Source organism: Perissodus microlepis, chromosome 23 (genome assembly GCF_051167445.1).
Source record: "Perissodus microlepis isolate ML-2025 ecotype Zambia chromosome 23, ASM5116744v1, whole genome shotgun sequence".
Taxonomy (NCBI): Eukaryota; Metazoa; Chordata; class Actinopteri; order Cichliformes; family Cichlidae; genus Perissodus; species Perissodus microlepis.
The window spans coordinates 30,279,075-30,293,419 of record NC_140482.1 but is presented as its reverse complement, the minus strand read 5'-3'; the positions used below and the strand labels follow the sequence as shown (position 1 = coordinate 30,293,419).

The following is a 14,345-nucleotide window of genomic DNA, read 5'->3' as shown; positions in this document are numbered from 1 at the left end:
CTATGATGGATCATCCGTGGGTATTGTGTCGTACAATTCAGCCTCTTGCAGTCGTACATTATAATCCACTGTAGGTGGTATAGTGATGCATGGGCTTTAGACAAGTTGCCATGTCACCAGACTGCCTCATATGCTGCCCTCCTCCCCCTGGGTGGTCTGTGACCTCCTTCCAGCCGCATTATGCTTTTCGATCTCGTTGTGACTGCTCCAACGTACATATACACAGAGTCCAAGACAGCACAACAAAGTGGACACTTAGCCACTGTACCTGAAGGATGTCCTCACATAGAAAAAAGGGGGGAAAAACACTCATCAGGCTGCAAGAGCCACAAGAAAATTTGATCTTTCTCAAATGCTTTGCTTTTAATTCTTTCAATGCTTCAATTTAAACTTGTAATCCTTAAGATTTCAGTTCTGGTTGATTTAGCAACACCTGTGGTTTCCATGGTAACATCAAGTGCAGTATAACAGTACAATGAGTGAACTGTTGCTTTGCCAGTAATAACACAGATGAGAACCTAATGTCTGCAGAGCAAACAAACTGGTGTTGTTTTAATAAAGAAGTCACCCACTGAAGCCTTATTTATTTTTTAGATGACCGACATGAGCGCTAGGAAGCTTGGTCAGAAAACGTACAAACAAAATACTAGAATTTCACACATCGGGACCGGAGCACAGACTCGGACTAGTTAATGGTAAGCCACAGTATTTGTCAGAGAAGGCCATAAACACTGTGGAGAGGTCCAGTCTACAGGCTTAGCTCACAGTTAGCGGTCAGTTGGCACCAATCTGATGAGCAAATTCTGACATACCTATAACGAAGTGCACCACAGTAAAGGGCATTATTAAGTTTAATTTAGTGAATTAATAGTTTATATAATGATCACATTAAAGAACCATTTTTAAATGGATGGTACTGCTTTTTCCCTCAGCTCACTTAGTGCTGACCGGGCTCACTTAGATTAAAAATGAACAACCACAGAAAGATTATTATTATTATTATTCTACTTTTCATCTTACTTTTAATGTATTTATTTATTATTTGACCTGATTGTTGTTGATCCGCCTTGACATGCAAAAGTGTTTGTGATTAGGGGTTGTGTGAGTTTGACTGTGTGGGAAAGCTGAGAAACATCAGCAATTTTGGGGGTCTTATTCCCCTCATCGCCAACCGACTGCCCCTCCCTGAGCCTGGTTCTCTTGGTGGTTTCGTCCTTTTAAAAAGGGGTTTTTCGTTTCCACTGTTACCCACTGCTTACTCACAGGAGGTGGCCTGATTATTGGTGTTGTCTCTGTATTATTGTAGGGTCTTTACCTTACTATAAAAAGGGCCTTATGGCATCTGTTGCTGCCTGTTGCTGTCAAACACACAATAATAACATGGACTGAACCACCACTCACAACCACTAGCACTTTATATAGATACTGTAGAAATTATCCACATATCTAATTTATCTTAACTGCACTACTGTATAGCTCTGTGTAAATAATCATTCTGTACATACGATAATTTTTAACCCTACAACTGTTTACAACTTGCATAGTTCCCATTTCTGTATAACTGTATATCTCAGATTTCTGTAAAGTTATTTATTTCATATTCTGTATAGTTTTTCATATTTATATCCTGTTCATAGCTTGTACTCACTACAGCCTGTACATACCTATAGTTATAGAATATTCACAACATACTTCATACCGTGTACATTATAACATACCATAATAGACCCATTTCTGTAATATACTTACATATCTATATTATTGCTAATATATATTGTAATATATCTATATCACTAAAGCACTTCTGGATGGATGCAAACTGCATTTCGTTGCCCTGTACCTGTGCAATGACAATAAAGTTGAATTCTATTCTATAAATTCTAATTCTATAATTCGATTTGGCGCTATATATATATATATATATATATATATATAAAAAAAACTGAATTGAATGTTTAATTAGGAACATAAAAAAATAAGACATTAATGCATAAAATATAAAACACTAGGTTTACAAGCCCAAACACACTGTTAAAATGTTGCAGCAACGTCGGACTCTGGGCTTTACTTTGAGCACTGACGGCTGTTCTGTGCTCCTTTACGGCAGCTGTGGAAAACGCTGTGCAGCAAAGCTCAGTTTTCTGGTCCGTATCAGCTTTTATTTAATCATTTATAACATTTATATTTATAAGTTCAGCGATGTTTATTATTGAAATTACAAAAAAAGCTTTAGAGCTTGTATAGATGTCACTTGTGGTTATTTTATCAGTATCAACATCTAATTAATGGCATACACATGGCGACGTGTTCACCAGTTTGGATTATCTGTTTGGATAACTGGAACCTTTCTGGTGGATATGTGTGCCTGTGCGTGTGTGTGTGTGTGTGTAGTGTGTGTAAATGGATAGATACTGCCTTTGGGCTTGATGAAGGTCAACAGGATCAAAACTTTGTAAGTGAATAAATGTAAAGCGAAACAGTGTGTGGGAGATTCATTCAGCTGTCATCCAATATTTCATCATAATGCACAGCCCTCCCTACCCGTCACTCAAACTCACCATATCTCAATAATAATGCAAATTTCAAGCCTAGATACAGTTTAAAGAGTTGAGTTACATAAAGAAAAAATAATCCTTCCCTGTACAGTCTCTACGAAGGGGGAAATTAAGTAAGCATTTACGGTCAGTTATGTCTGCGCTCAGACGGGGCTTTCCTGCACAAGAAAACTTTGGTGCACTCCAGACAGAGCCAAGGAAAATCAGCAGCACTGTGCAGCAGCAGTCTCTGGCACTTCCACATTTGCTTCATCTTTCAGCCTCAGAGGTTGCTGCATGTGCACAACCAGTAGTCCTGATCCGTTGAACCATATTTCACCGATGGTGCACTTTGTGTGGCCGCTTCACGGTACAGCGTTAGTTCTTAATGCGTTTCATGTTTTTAATGTGAGGCAGGTAGTTTCAGCAGTATCAGTGGGGCTGACATAAATGGAGTTAAATTAAAAACTGTAATGTTGGATTAAAAGCACAATTCCTGAATCGGAGACGGGAGCTCTTAGCCATTCTGGCACGAACTGTGAAAACTATTACGCGGGGAGTTAATTAAAGGAAATTTGAAAAGGAGAAGAAAAGCGTTCCAATTAAAACTGCAAACAACTTATATTTTTCAGATTTTATTTAAAGCGCTGACATTTTAATGCATTATCACTTTGTACCTGCTTGTTTACTGGAGCTTTCCCCCCGTCTGTATTCACCCTAAATGAATATTAAAAATAAAGCGATATTAAACGAGTCACCTTCAGACATTAAGTGGAAACAGTTATCTGTTTTCGTGAAGATGGTTGGCCAAAGGCATTTTCAGACTGTGGAGGTGGAGTGCGGTGGGGTAGCGTCTTTTTGAGGCAGCAGACAGGTTTTCACTCTGACACACATCCCATTTGTTATGACATGTAGAGGCACATCTAAAAGCAAACTCCTAAGAGGTTGCTGAGGGCGACCTCAGTAAAATGCAAATGAATTCCACCAGAGTATCTTAGACAATGCACAAAGCTGTCTAAACTGGAAGCTTATTAATCCATTAAGTTGTGATGCTCAGTTGCGTTCTGAAGAATTAGAAGCAGCTCCACAAGAGCACGCAGCGTGAACCCAAACTTTTTCTGACCCAATTACCTTAGCCGATCTGTTCCTCTGACTCCTCTGGACAGTACTGGAGCTACACTGCCATTTGTATCTCTTCCAAGATTCCTCATGAACTTTTCATGTGAGGTGCCTTATAAATTATGGGGGCTCTTCCAGCTGACATTATGCGGAAAAAAATGGCAAAGCCTGCCTTTTCTTCTCTGGCTCTTATCATAAAACAAAGGCTAGCTCAAACCAGGAGGAAAGGCTTTCCTGACAGCTCAGAGTCCTGCGTGGAGTACAGTATGCCCGTATGAATCTCTCTGCTAATTTCCAATGACTGTCTGTTAATAACATTTATGCCACTGCTCAAAAATCGCTCTGTATAAATATTGATTGGATATTAAAATTTCACCGTTTTCCTATACAGTGGAAACGCTGAAAGTCTGTGATCACAGGGAGGAATTCTCCATTTGTCATTCGGGTGTTAAAGCAGAAATAAAAACAGATTCTCTGCGGCAGAAGGAACTACACTGCATAAGTATCATCATCACTAATTGTAAATAATGCAGAGCATCTCATCCTTTCAATTATTCAGCTTTATGTCCTGGTTTTGGTTGACAGAAATGTAGTGATGACAAAATATTGTAAGTTCCTCTGATGCACAAATGCCAAGGCATCTGTACTGCAAGCTGAGTAGCTGTGTCTTATTAGATTTCCACAAACACAGTACACCTACGCACAATCTAAGTGGATTAAATATGACGGATGATGACATTTGGAGAAAAGGCTCTTTCAGATTACTCAAATCTAATCTGGAACTCTAAATCAGGACTAATCAGTTGCTTTTCAAAGAAGCTTCAATCATAGGGGGAATTTCTGGCTTGCAAACTGGGTTTCTCGCAAGAAAAGCCGTTCTTTTATAGTGCATCATTTTCAGGTTTTTTTAACGGCTTGAGGAGCGTTTGCATTTGGGAATGGCTGCTTTTTTAAATGTCGCCGCAGAAAGTCTTCAAAGACTTGTCCGGCGTAATTGCTGGACTGCAGCAGGAAAGCGTAATGATGGTGTGGTGCTCCGCTGAGTCTAATGAAAAGTTTCCTGGTGACATCACAGAGCCAGAGTATAACGTTAATTCAATTCAATTAACCCCCTCTGGACCAATGAAAACTCACTGCGGCTGTTTCAGATTAGAAGCTCATCAAAGACATTAGTGACACCAATAAAACTTTGCTATAGGAAGACAATGATCCAGTCCAGTAGCGCGCCCGAGATCGCAGCCCCACGTTGATTAATCTTGTTAATTACTAGCCTTAGGGTTTCAACAACTGTTAGCCCTCTTTCCCCCAATATCCCCGACAAAAAAGAAGAGGCCTATGTGTCATTAGATCCTTTGTAATTACAAAAGTCTTGCGCTCTGAGACTGATTCTCCCACAGCTCTGGATATACAGAAGGAAACATGCCGGACCGGTGATGATTCTCACATCACTGTGCTGAGTGTATGTGCATTATTCAGCGGGGGAGGAAGACGGCTCTGTGGATTTCCAGAGCAGCATCTGCCTGCGCTTGAACTCCCTCCTAATGAGTCCCAGCAGTCGCCTCAGTCTCCGGCTCCTGCCCTAACCCTCTTCCCATCTCTCATCGCTGTCGCCATGTTTAACCACAAAATGACCCTCCCTCCCCCTCCTCCTCTTCCGCTCCCGTAACAGCCATACGCTGTCAGCTGGGGATGCACACGCTATCCCTAACTTGCTCTGGCTACCTCAGCTCACATATGACCCATTTCTCAACTCCCCATGTCCTTGCTTTACCAGCCTTCAGCCAGTCGGCCTCAGAGCTGGCAAACGGGGGTGACTGCATGCATGGTATAGCAGTACACAGAGTTCATGGCTGGCCCAGGCTGCAACACATACACCCAAAAATTAGGCCATTCCTCAGTAAAGCGACTATACTTTGTTTAAGCCAGCAGATCCGTTTGGCCTATGTCTAATGCGAACCAATTAAGGTCTTTACATGAGTGCGCACCAACGTGAAGCCGAATATCCCTTAATACCAGTTAAATACACGTCCCTGTAGCTATAATACACCTACACATGGTATCATGGTGTGCTGTGTGATTATGTGCTGATATAAAGCCTGCTGCAGAGTCCCACTGAATGTATTGAATGAGGTATCTAATGGGCATGGGAACTAATTCCAGGGCAAAGGGGATTAAAGGCTAGAGAAAAGAGAGCAGCAGAGGGATGGCACTCGCTGGCAGCTGTGGGTGCAGAGGGCGGAAAAATAGAAATGAAATAAAAATGCACAGAATCCTTGCCTTCTGAATCCTATTTTGCAAAATAGTATTAAAACTGGTATTTTGTTTAATCCTGGCAGTTATATATATATATTTTTGTTTCACAATTATAGCAAAATTAAATATAAGTGCTACACAGGGGGAGAAAGGGGAAATGCTGTGAAAAGATGGACACTCAACCAAGATATAGAGATATATTAAAATCCATCTCCTTCATCTGTCCAACACCTTCACTGTGTGCCTCGTTCTCATTACACCTTGAGCCAGAGTTGTGCTTTCGCCTTTGATCAAACTGATATAGTTCTGAGACTCTACCTTGAGGACTTCTTCCCAGACAAGAACAGTCAGTGCTGTTTCTACACCATGAAAATTAATGGATAAGAGGAACAAGAATACAGGGTAGCTTTGCACTGCGTTCAATGCTTGATCCATTACCTGTAGGTAATGACCTGCCGAGGAGGTCCTGCAGGAATTACATATCTTTCTATATTCCTTTTCCTCTTTGTATTTGCAACATGAATATTTACTCTGAAATAATGCGATAAATAGTCAGTGGTTTATAACCTACAGTCACATCTTCTGGTTGCCTTTCTTTCACCATTTCATCACTGTGCCCCTATTGGCAAATTAATTGGAGACTCGCTGAAAAACTTTGGTTACTAGGGAAAAATGTATACTCCCCAACCGCTTACTGGTTTACTGGCTGTCACTGGGGGAAACTGGTCACAAAGAGGGTGCTGTACCAAAAACACATCTGTGATTGCTTTGGTCTCTAACAGATTGCCATGGTTGCTCATAGTTTTATTGGAAGACACCGACCTGTCTGCAAACACTCACCAACCAACCAAAGAGTGCTGATGAAACTGAAGAGTGCAACAGAGTTCAAAGAAAATCAAAAGGTACAACTTTTGCTCTGAAGGTGAACTTTGCCCATTTCTGATTTGCACTGCAGTTTTCACAGTTTCAGTAGCTCTTAGCAAAGATGCCACGAGTTATAGTGGTAATCTGCTACTTACCAAAGCTATTATGAGCATCTCTTTGCGACCAATCACAAACAAGTGGTTTCTGGGGATTATGTCCTAGCAAATGATGACAACTGTTTTCTAGGCCTGTGTTTAATGGGGTCTAAGAGAACCAAAGGTTTTTATATTTCTCTTGAATTAACGAATAATTTTTAAATGTTGAATTTCCCCTGTTGCGTAAATAAAGCCTGGACTTCATGGTCAGATCATTTCTGTGTGTTGTACTTTCTTTTTTAATGCCAACACGAAGAGCTGTTGTTGCAATAGGCAATTATTTTCCAGTGTCACTTTAAAGGTGGTTTTCATGATGCCTTCATGTGTTCAACAAATCAGTATTGCCAAGTTGAGTGATGGAGAGGCAATGGAGAAAGGCTTAGCAACACAACTTGACCAAGTGGTGACCTAAACAATCCTAATGCATACATAAGATTATATTTGCGCTGGGAACCAATTACACTAAGAGTTCCAGGAGGGAATGAGACACAGGTGGAAGTTTTCAAAACTTAAACCAATGAAAGAGGGACAAACAAAAAGGGAACAAGCAGGAAATAAAACTAGGGTAACAGAGATGGGAAAATAACCTTCAAGGCATAACAGGAAATGAGACAAACAATGAGACATGAAGTCTAACAAAATAGCAGAGACAGGGGAACACAGGAGGCAGAAGAAACTCAAACAGACGCACAAAAACAACAACTCTATCAAGAGAACAAAGGCTGGAAAACCCCAGGACCATGACAAACATACACTTACGTCTGGACCAATTACAGTCCTGAAATCTGACTTCTAAGAACTACAATGGTCTGCAGTTCCTGCAGTTCAAACACAGAAAATCTCCAATAGTTACTACCAACCACTGAACCAGATACCAACCTAACTTACGTCACTATCAGGATGAATCTAGGAACTCTTAATTCAGGTTTTTCCGTTTTAACCCACAATTCCACATTTTGCTAGTCAGCAATCAAACCCACCAGCAGACACTCAGTCTCAGTTTCTTTGCTTTTTTAAAAGTAACTAAGGAGCCTGTTTGGTTCTACTTTTAGTTTCACAAAATGTCACAGTGAAAATGACAGAGTGAGTGCTCCTAATGAGATCACACTGCCTGCACTAATGTTTGCAGAACTGCTTTTGAAATCCTTCAAAAAGAATGCTGTTTATCTGCAAAGCTCTTCCCAGTGATACACGTGACCCAAACAGTGAGTAATGAGCTAATTTTAACCACTTTTCTACTAGCACCTATGACTGTTGTCATGTCAGCGACACTTACTGCTGAGATTCCAGATCCAATTACAGCAAAAATTACTATTTAGATTTGTTCAAGCAGCAAAGCGGGGCTGAGGGAGAACATTAAATCACCCCGAGCGCTATACGGAGCAAATATGTCGCTACCATATATGAAAACACAACAGGGACAAGGCAAATGATCCTGTCACCATGTCTGGTAATAGGAACAGGAACAGGAGGAAGGGGCTGAGGGAGAAATCAATTAAGAAACACTGTGATATTATAAAAGAGAAAATATCCAACTGTCTTTATGAATGTTAAGACAGTCAGTTGATGCCCATATATGGCAAATATGCAAGTTTTGCATGCAGTCTGAGGTGCCAAATTAATAAATAAGATAATCCGGTTCTCTGTCAATACGAAAATAAGGATGCTGGTGCTATTCATTAGTTCCACTAGGCTGTAGCTCTGTGGTTGGTTAGTTAAACCAGAAGGAGCAAAAACGTTATAATAACACGAAGCATGTTCATGCACGCCAGCATGCAGGTTGTTGCTGTATGCTTAAAGTGTAATAACCTGACAAATGCAGGTTATTACATTAACCTCTTTTCTAAAATGAAAATATGAATAAGTTCAATGCTGGTTGGATTTGGTGTTACACTTAAAGAGGTACTCACAGACCTTTAGGGAATACTTTTAGATTGTAAATGTGTTTTTAAAATAGTTGACTCAAGTCGTAATATTTTGTTTAATTTCTGTTATTTTTAAATCACTTGCATTTCACACGTGTATATTTGCCAATGCATATTTGTATTTTCAGCATTTCGGACTTTTGTTTCGGCAATTTTTTTTAGTTCGTCTCACATTCAGATAGGAAAATGCAAAGTATATTACTTAATACACCTCCAAAAAACCTGTAATTTCAGGAATGACCTGGTATTCCAGTTGTCATAAAAACTGCATACACTGCAGATCAACTGTAAAAGAAATACTGGCAGTAAGAATTAAATGCATCCTAACTGTCCATATCATTTACTGCATATAAAACCTGCTCTGACTCCACTTATTGCTGAATGAAGAGCTTGTTTGACATCTTGAGCTAAACTTTTTGTCCGTTGCAGCATGAAGAAGGGATTAATCAGCATCTACATCCTCCTTTCTGACAGTCCATCCATCCATCCATTCACTTCCGCTTATCCTTTTCAGGGTCGCGGGGGTCGCTGGAGCCTATCCCAGCTGTCATAGGGCGAGAGGCGGGGTACACCCTGGACAGGTCGCCAGTCTGTCGCAGGGCCAACACACAGGGACAGACAACCATTCGCACTCACATTCACTCGCACATTCACACCTAGTGGCAATTTGGATTATCCAATTAACCTATCCCCACAAGCTGCATGTCTTTGGACAGTGGGAGGAAGCCGGAGTACCCGGAGGGAACCCACACAAACACGGGGAGAACATGCAAACTCCACACAGAAAGACCCCGGCCTGATGGTAGAATTGAACTCAGGACCTTCTTGCTGTGCGGCAACAGTGCTAACCACCGTGCTGCCTCCTCCCCTTTCTGACAGTATTAGGGATAAAATTTTCCGAAATGACCATCATGTTGCATTCAATAAGACTTGAGACCATAAACTCATTAGTAAAGTGCTTACTCAGGTTGGAGATCAAAGAAACCAAACTCTTATTTTCTCATAGACTTCAATATAGTCACACTTCTTTCTACAACCAAAGAAGTCGACCCCTGCTGACCATTAAAAAGAATGCAGGTTCAAGGCACTTATACGTTAGCATACGCTACATCTGTGTTTCCTTAGCAAAAGCATGTTGCTGATCAGGTGTTGGTGAAATGAGATTTAGCATCTTACCAAAATATTCCTCGGATGGAGGGTTGTCCATGTCGTACAGCATCTTCTTGGTCAGGCGTTCCAGCTCATCTTCAGGGTGGGCCATGGGAGCGCTGCCCTGAAAACAGAGAAAGGAACATACGGTGGCTGTGAGGTAATGAACATTTACATCACTCTGAAGAAGCTTATGTGTGATCTGTTCAGCTTTAAAAGGAAAGAAAGGGTATAGCAGATGTATATAAGTAACACAAGTCTAGCTTCGAGTTAAAGCTTCACAAAAACCTTACTAAAAAAGGATGAAGCATGGCCTCAAGGTCAACCAAAACACTTTCACCATAATTAACATGCAGCCAACGGTCCTGGGTCTGCCTTTCCCCTCTGAGATATCTGACCCTGGCTCAGGCCCCGGTGGTGTGCAGCCCAGAAGGTTGAGCATTTCCTTCTGTGCAACACAAGTATGTGGAAAAAACTGTGACCCTGACTAATCCCTGTGTTTGGAAAATAACGATAGCAGAAGAAACAGAAGGGGAAAACATTAGAAGATAGCTGCTTTTTAAGTCTCGTACATTTGGGCGATAGGTCGGGAGATACTTATTTAATCATACTCTGAGCACAAAAAGATTTCGGGTGCGAGCTGTGCCGGGGCCTAATCTGTGAAAGAGTCTGAAAGGATGACATAACTCTCTGAAGATGCCACTTCTTCTTCTTCCTTGTGAGTCTGCCCTCCTTCTTATCATGCAGCATCTGACATCTGCCTGCTGTGCCTGTATGGGGCTGACGTGTTGTGCCTGACATTTTCTGCCAATCATCCTCAGACTTCGAGAATCCCCCTCCTCCCCTCCAGCTTCGACTCACGGTGCAATCCCGTCACAGGTGCGTGTGTGTCCTTTTAGACACCCCAGAGGCTTGAACTCGACGCTCTTCGCGCTGCGTGGCCGAGCTTTTTCAGAAAATCAGCGACACTCGGATGACCTTCCCTAGATCTGGGGCCGACTGAATCTTTACAGAAGATTTGATTTTCAATATTGCAACATGGGCAAAGATCTGAGCTGACCTTTGAGGTGCTCCTAATTGTGGCATCTGGGAGCTGGATGAGTGTGAACTAAGCGTTCGGTTTACTCGGTCACATAAAGGAATCAGATTGGTCAATAGGAGATTTAGAGAAAACATATTTTTGTATGCAGAACGAAAGCGTAATTACAGATCAGGTCACCCAGCACTTCTGGTGTTATTGACTCCGTCTGTGTGCATTTTACCCTCAGGTGTGCACACGACTATATTGCACCCTCTGTAATTCATTCATCCCCCCCAATTCGACACTCAAGTCGCTGGTATTCTTCAAAATATTTGTTTTTAACACTGTTTTTGTCGAAGTGTCAAGAAGGATTAAGAAAGCTTTGTATAGATGTTTTTTTTCCCCAAAATGTCGCTGGTGACCTGAGGCGTGTAATAACTTAAGTTCTTTGAATAACAGCATGCTGTAATCTCTTGTAATCTCCAGTTTGACTTCATGATGGAAGGCCTGTCTCATGCCTAAACTCAGACTGTTGGGCCAAAAATTGAGTGTAACGCACACCACAGCAGCATTTTCTTAACAGCAGCTCTGCAAATGAAGACGGCCTGCTTGAGCTCACTGATGAGTAGGCATTCATGAAAACGATCGTTTTAAAAAATGACAAAGCAATTAAGAGCGCCTCGTGCGTAAATTAGGAGTCCTGATAGACGTTAGCATTAGCACTGCGGCTGAAGACAAAGGAAGCTACCATGACTTCCAAAAGTTTCATTTGCTCTGAATCGGAAGAAGAACTCCGGTGGACTCCACAGTGAGCCACAATTTGCACAGTAACCAAGCTAAAGCAACTAAAAACACGTTACCGTGATTCATGATTACAGTTCTGACAGGCCATTTACGTTCCCATGGCGAGAAAATAATGGCACTGTCAGAGCTGCAGGCATGCTTCAGTCACGCACAAGGTGTCCTTTGGCAGCAGCGTGTGACACAATATTGAGACTACATTGTCACTCCCAGAGTGCCACTTTTAAAACATGCAGGATTACTGTTGTGAATAGGGAAACTTTTCCTAACCCTAAAATGAAACAAATCTCCAAAAATGAAACAAATGAGTCAGAAAAACGGGAGACTGTGTGCACCAGCCTCCTGGGTGAGAAACCTGCAGCCTAATGCGGACTTCCCTGATCTCTGTCACTGGACCGTGGGTTCTCTGCAGCCAGCACATGTAAGCCACAGACGATAAATAAACGACAACAGAGAGCTTGTTGGTGAAATCTCACAAACGCTCGGGGATGAGATCACGGTGACTGCTTTGTAAACAACAAAGTGAAATTTCAGCTCGTGTCTGAGGGCACAAATATGATTTCTGGCCCACAGGCTACCGTTTGACTATTACTGCAGAACGGGAGGCAAACTTTAATAAACTGTAAAAGTAAATAAATACACAAATATTAAACTTTGCTTACATGCTGCTAATTATTTGACATGCACACACAGCACAGACGCTTCTTCCAGCGTATAAACACAGACTCATGCATTTCAGGATCAATTTTCATGAACATGACTCACCGTGCGTGTCAAAGTTACGGGAACACGTATACAACTGTGTAATTTCAACAGTACATTAAAGGTTGTGTTCGAAATGTGCAGTGTATCTGAAAAGAGTCAGCTGCGTGGTACGTTTATTTACAGAGATGGTGAGAAACGCTGAGCTCTGCATACTGTCCACGATGTATCAGCGAGCGTCAGAACTTTATGATGCATGACTTTGCCCGGCCTGGCTCAGGATGCAGCCAGCTCATAATGGAAGCCCAAACAGCAGGCCTCATTAACTCTGAGGGATCGACACGTTGGACGTGCAAATCTTTCTTCTCTCTAGAGAGCAGCTGGGTCTGAGCCTTCGGATTCCTTGGGACCTCGCGCTTCCTCAGCTGCTCAGCCATCATCGGCCAGATCACATGATTAGGAGGAGACGAAAGGAAACGTTCCTCAGCGGCCGGGTATTCCTCGTTTCCACCTTAAATCCCATTTCTTTTTTAATAATACAAAATGGTCAAAGGTGGCACACAACAACTCGCACAATAGAAAACAAAATCAATCATATACCTGAAAGAAGTGCCCCTGTTGTCAACCTTCTGCTCATTATGCCGGTGTTGTTAGCTTGAGACAGTGAAGTAGACGATTTAACACTGTTAATCTTAGCTCCACATCAAAAGCACATTGGAGAGGGAACGAAATGCTGCTATTACCAGAAACAGACTTTTGAGTTTAAGCTTCATTTATATCTTATCCACTCTTTGACACCCCGCAGCAATGCACTGCCAGAGAGTTTAAAGCACCTTGTTAGGGAGTCTTTTGTGACAGCACAGAATAATTTTTCACTTGAATAAGAGAAAGAAATTGCTTCCCTGCATGCTTTATGATTGAGTCGCAGTTCCTGTTCAGCTTTTCAGAGGCAACAATAGAAACCATACAGCAGCTATATGTGCCGCAGACGTGAATTTTTCAGTTATGTCTGGCTCAATTCAGTAAATTGTTTGCCTACGCCTTCGGGACACTCTGTCGCAGTTTCATTGAAGTTGGTGCTTAAATTTAGTTGGCCTAACATCTGCACCCTTCGTACACTGTTTTGCACGGACAGGCTCGCAGGTTTCACTCGTAACACCCCTGAAAGATATCCTGATGGATCGTCAAATGCTTTCCATTTGAAAAATGATTTTGTTAAATGCCAGAACACATAAAATCACAGACAACAATAGCATCTATAAGTGACCGCCGTTGCGTGCTAGCTGATATGGCGCGACAGAGTCTGGGAGCTGATCGCTGCCCGACTGCCACATCTATGAATAAAGCTGTGTGCACCACCCACTGTGGAATTGGCATTGTGTCAGACCCGATTAGGTGACGAGTGGAGTGTGCTGGGTGGGGTGAGGAGTCGGGGGGGAGGCTCCGTACATGCTCTCACCTGATGCCCTGACAGCGCTGTGTCCCGCTAAGAACTAAACCTCAGGCTCTGTCTTTCCTGCTTCCAATGCAGTGACAGAGAGTGAACAGGAGAGACAACTGTTCTCAGGGCATCACATCTGCACCTTTGTTAGAGGAGGTGCAACAAAGGCGTCCAAACAGGAAGCTGGAACTATACGCACAGCATCGCTACAGATCTGTGAGACGAAACCACACAGAGCACATCAGCTCTGTCACAGTAAAGATCCAACGTTTTTAAATTTGTTGTAACAAGAGAAGACACCAAATTAAGACACTAAATTACATTTGAGAATTTAATTGTCTCTCTTTAGACGTCTCCACAATGAATCATCTGGATGGAGGA

At 42.0% G+C, this 14,345-nt stretch overlaps 1 protein-coding gene across 4 annotated transcripts in view; it reads right to left on the bottom strand.

Moving 5' to 3' along the window:
* The window catches only part of lpp (LIM domain containing preferred translocation partner in lipoma), a 187,391-nt gene that overhangs the window by 38,626 nt on the left and 134,420 nt on the right, over positions 1–14,345 (bottom strand). For all 4 annotated transcript variants that reach the window (XM_084921774.1, XM_084921777.1, XM_084921775.1 and 1 more), the window contains one exon: positions 10,027–10,123. In XM_084921774.1, the coding sequence (XP_084777900.1) occupies positions 10,027–10,123 (97 nt within the window). The remainder of the gene's footprint in view (positions 1–10,026; positions 10,124–14,345) is intronic.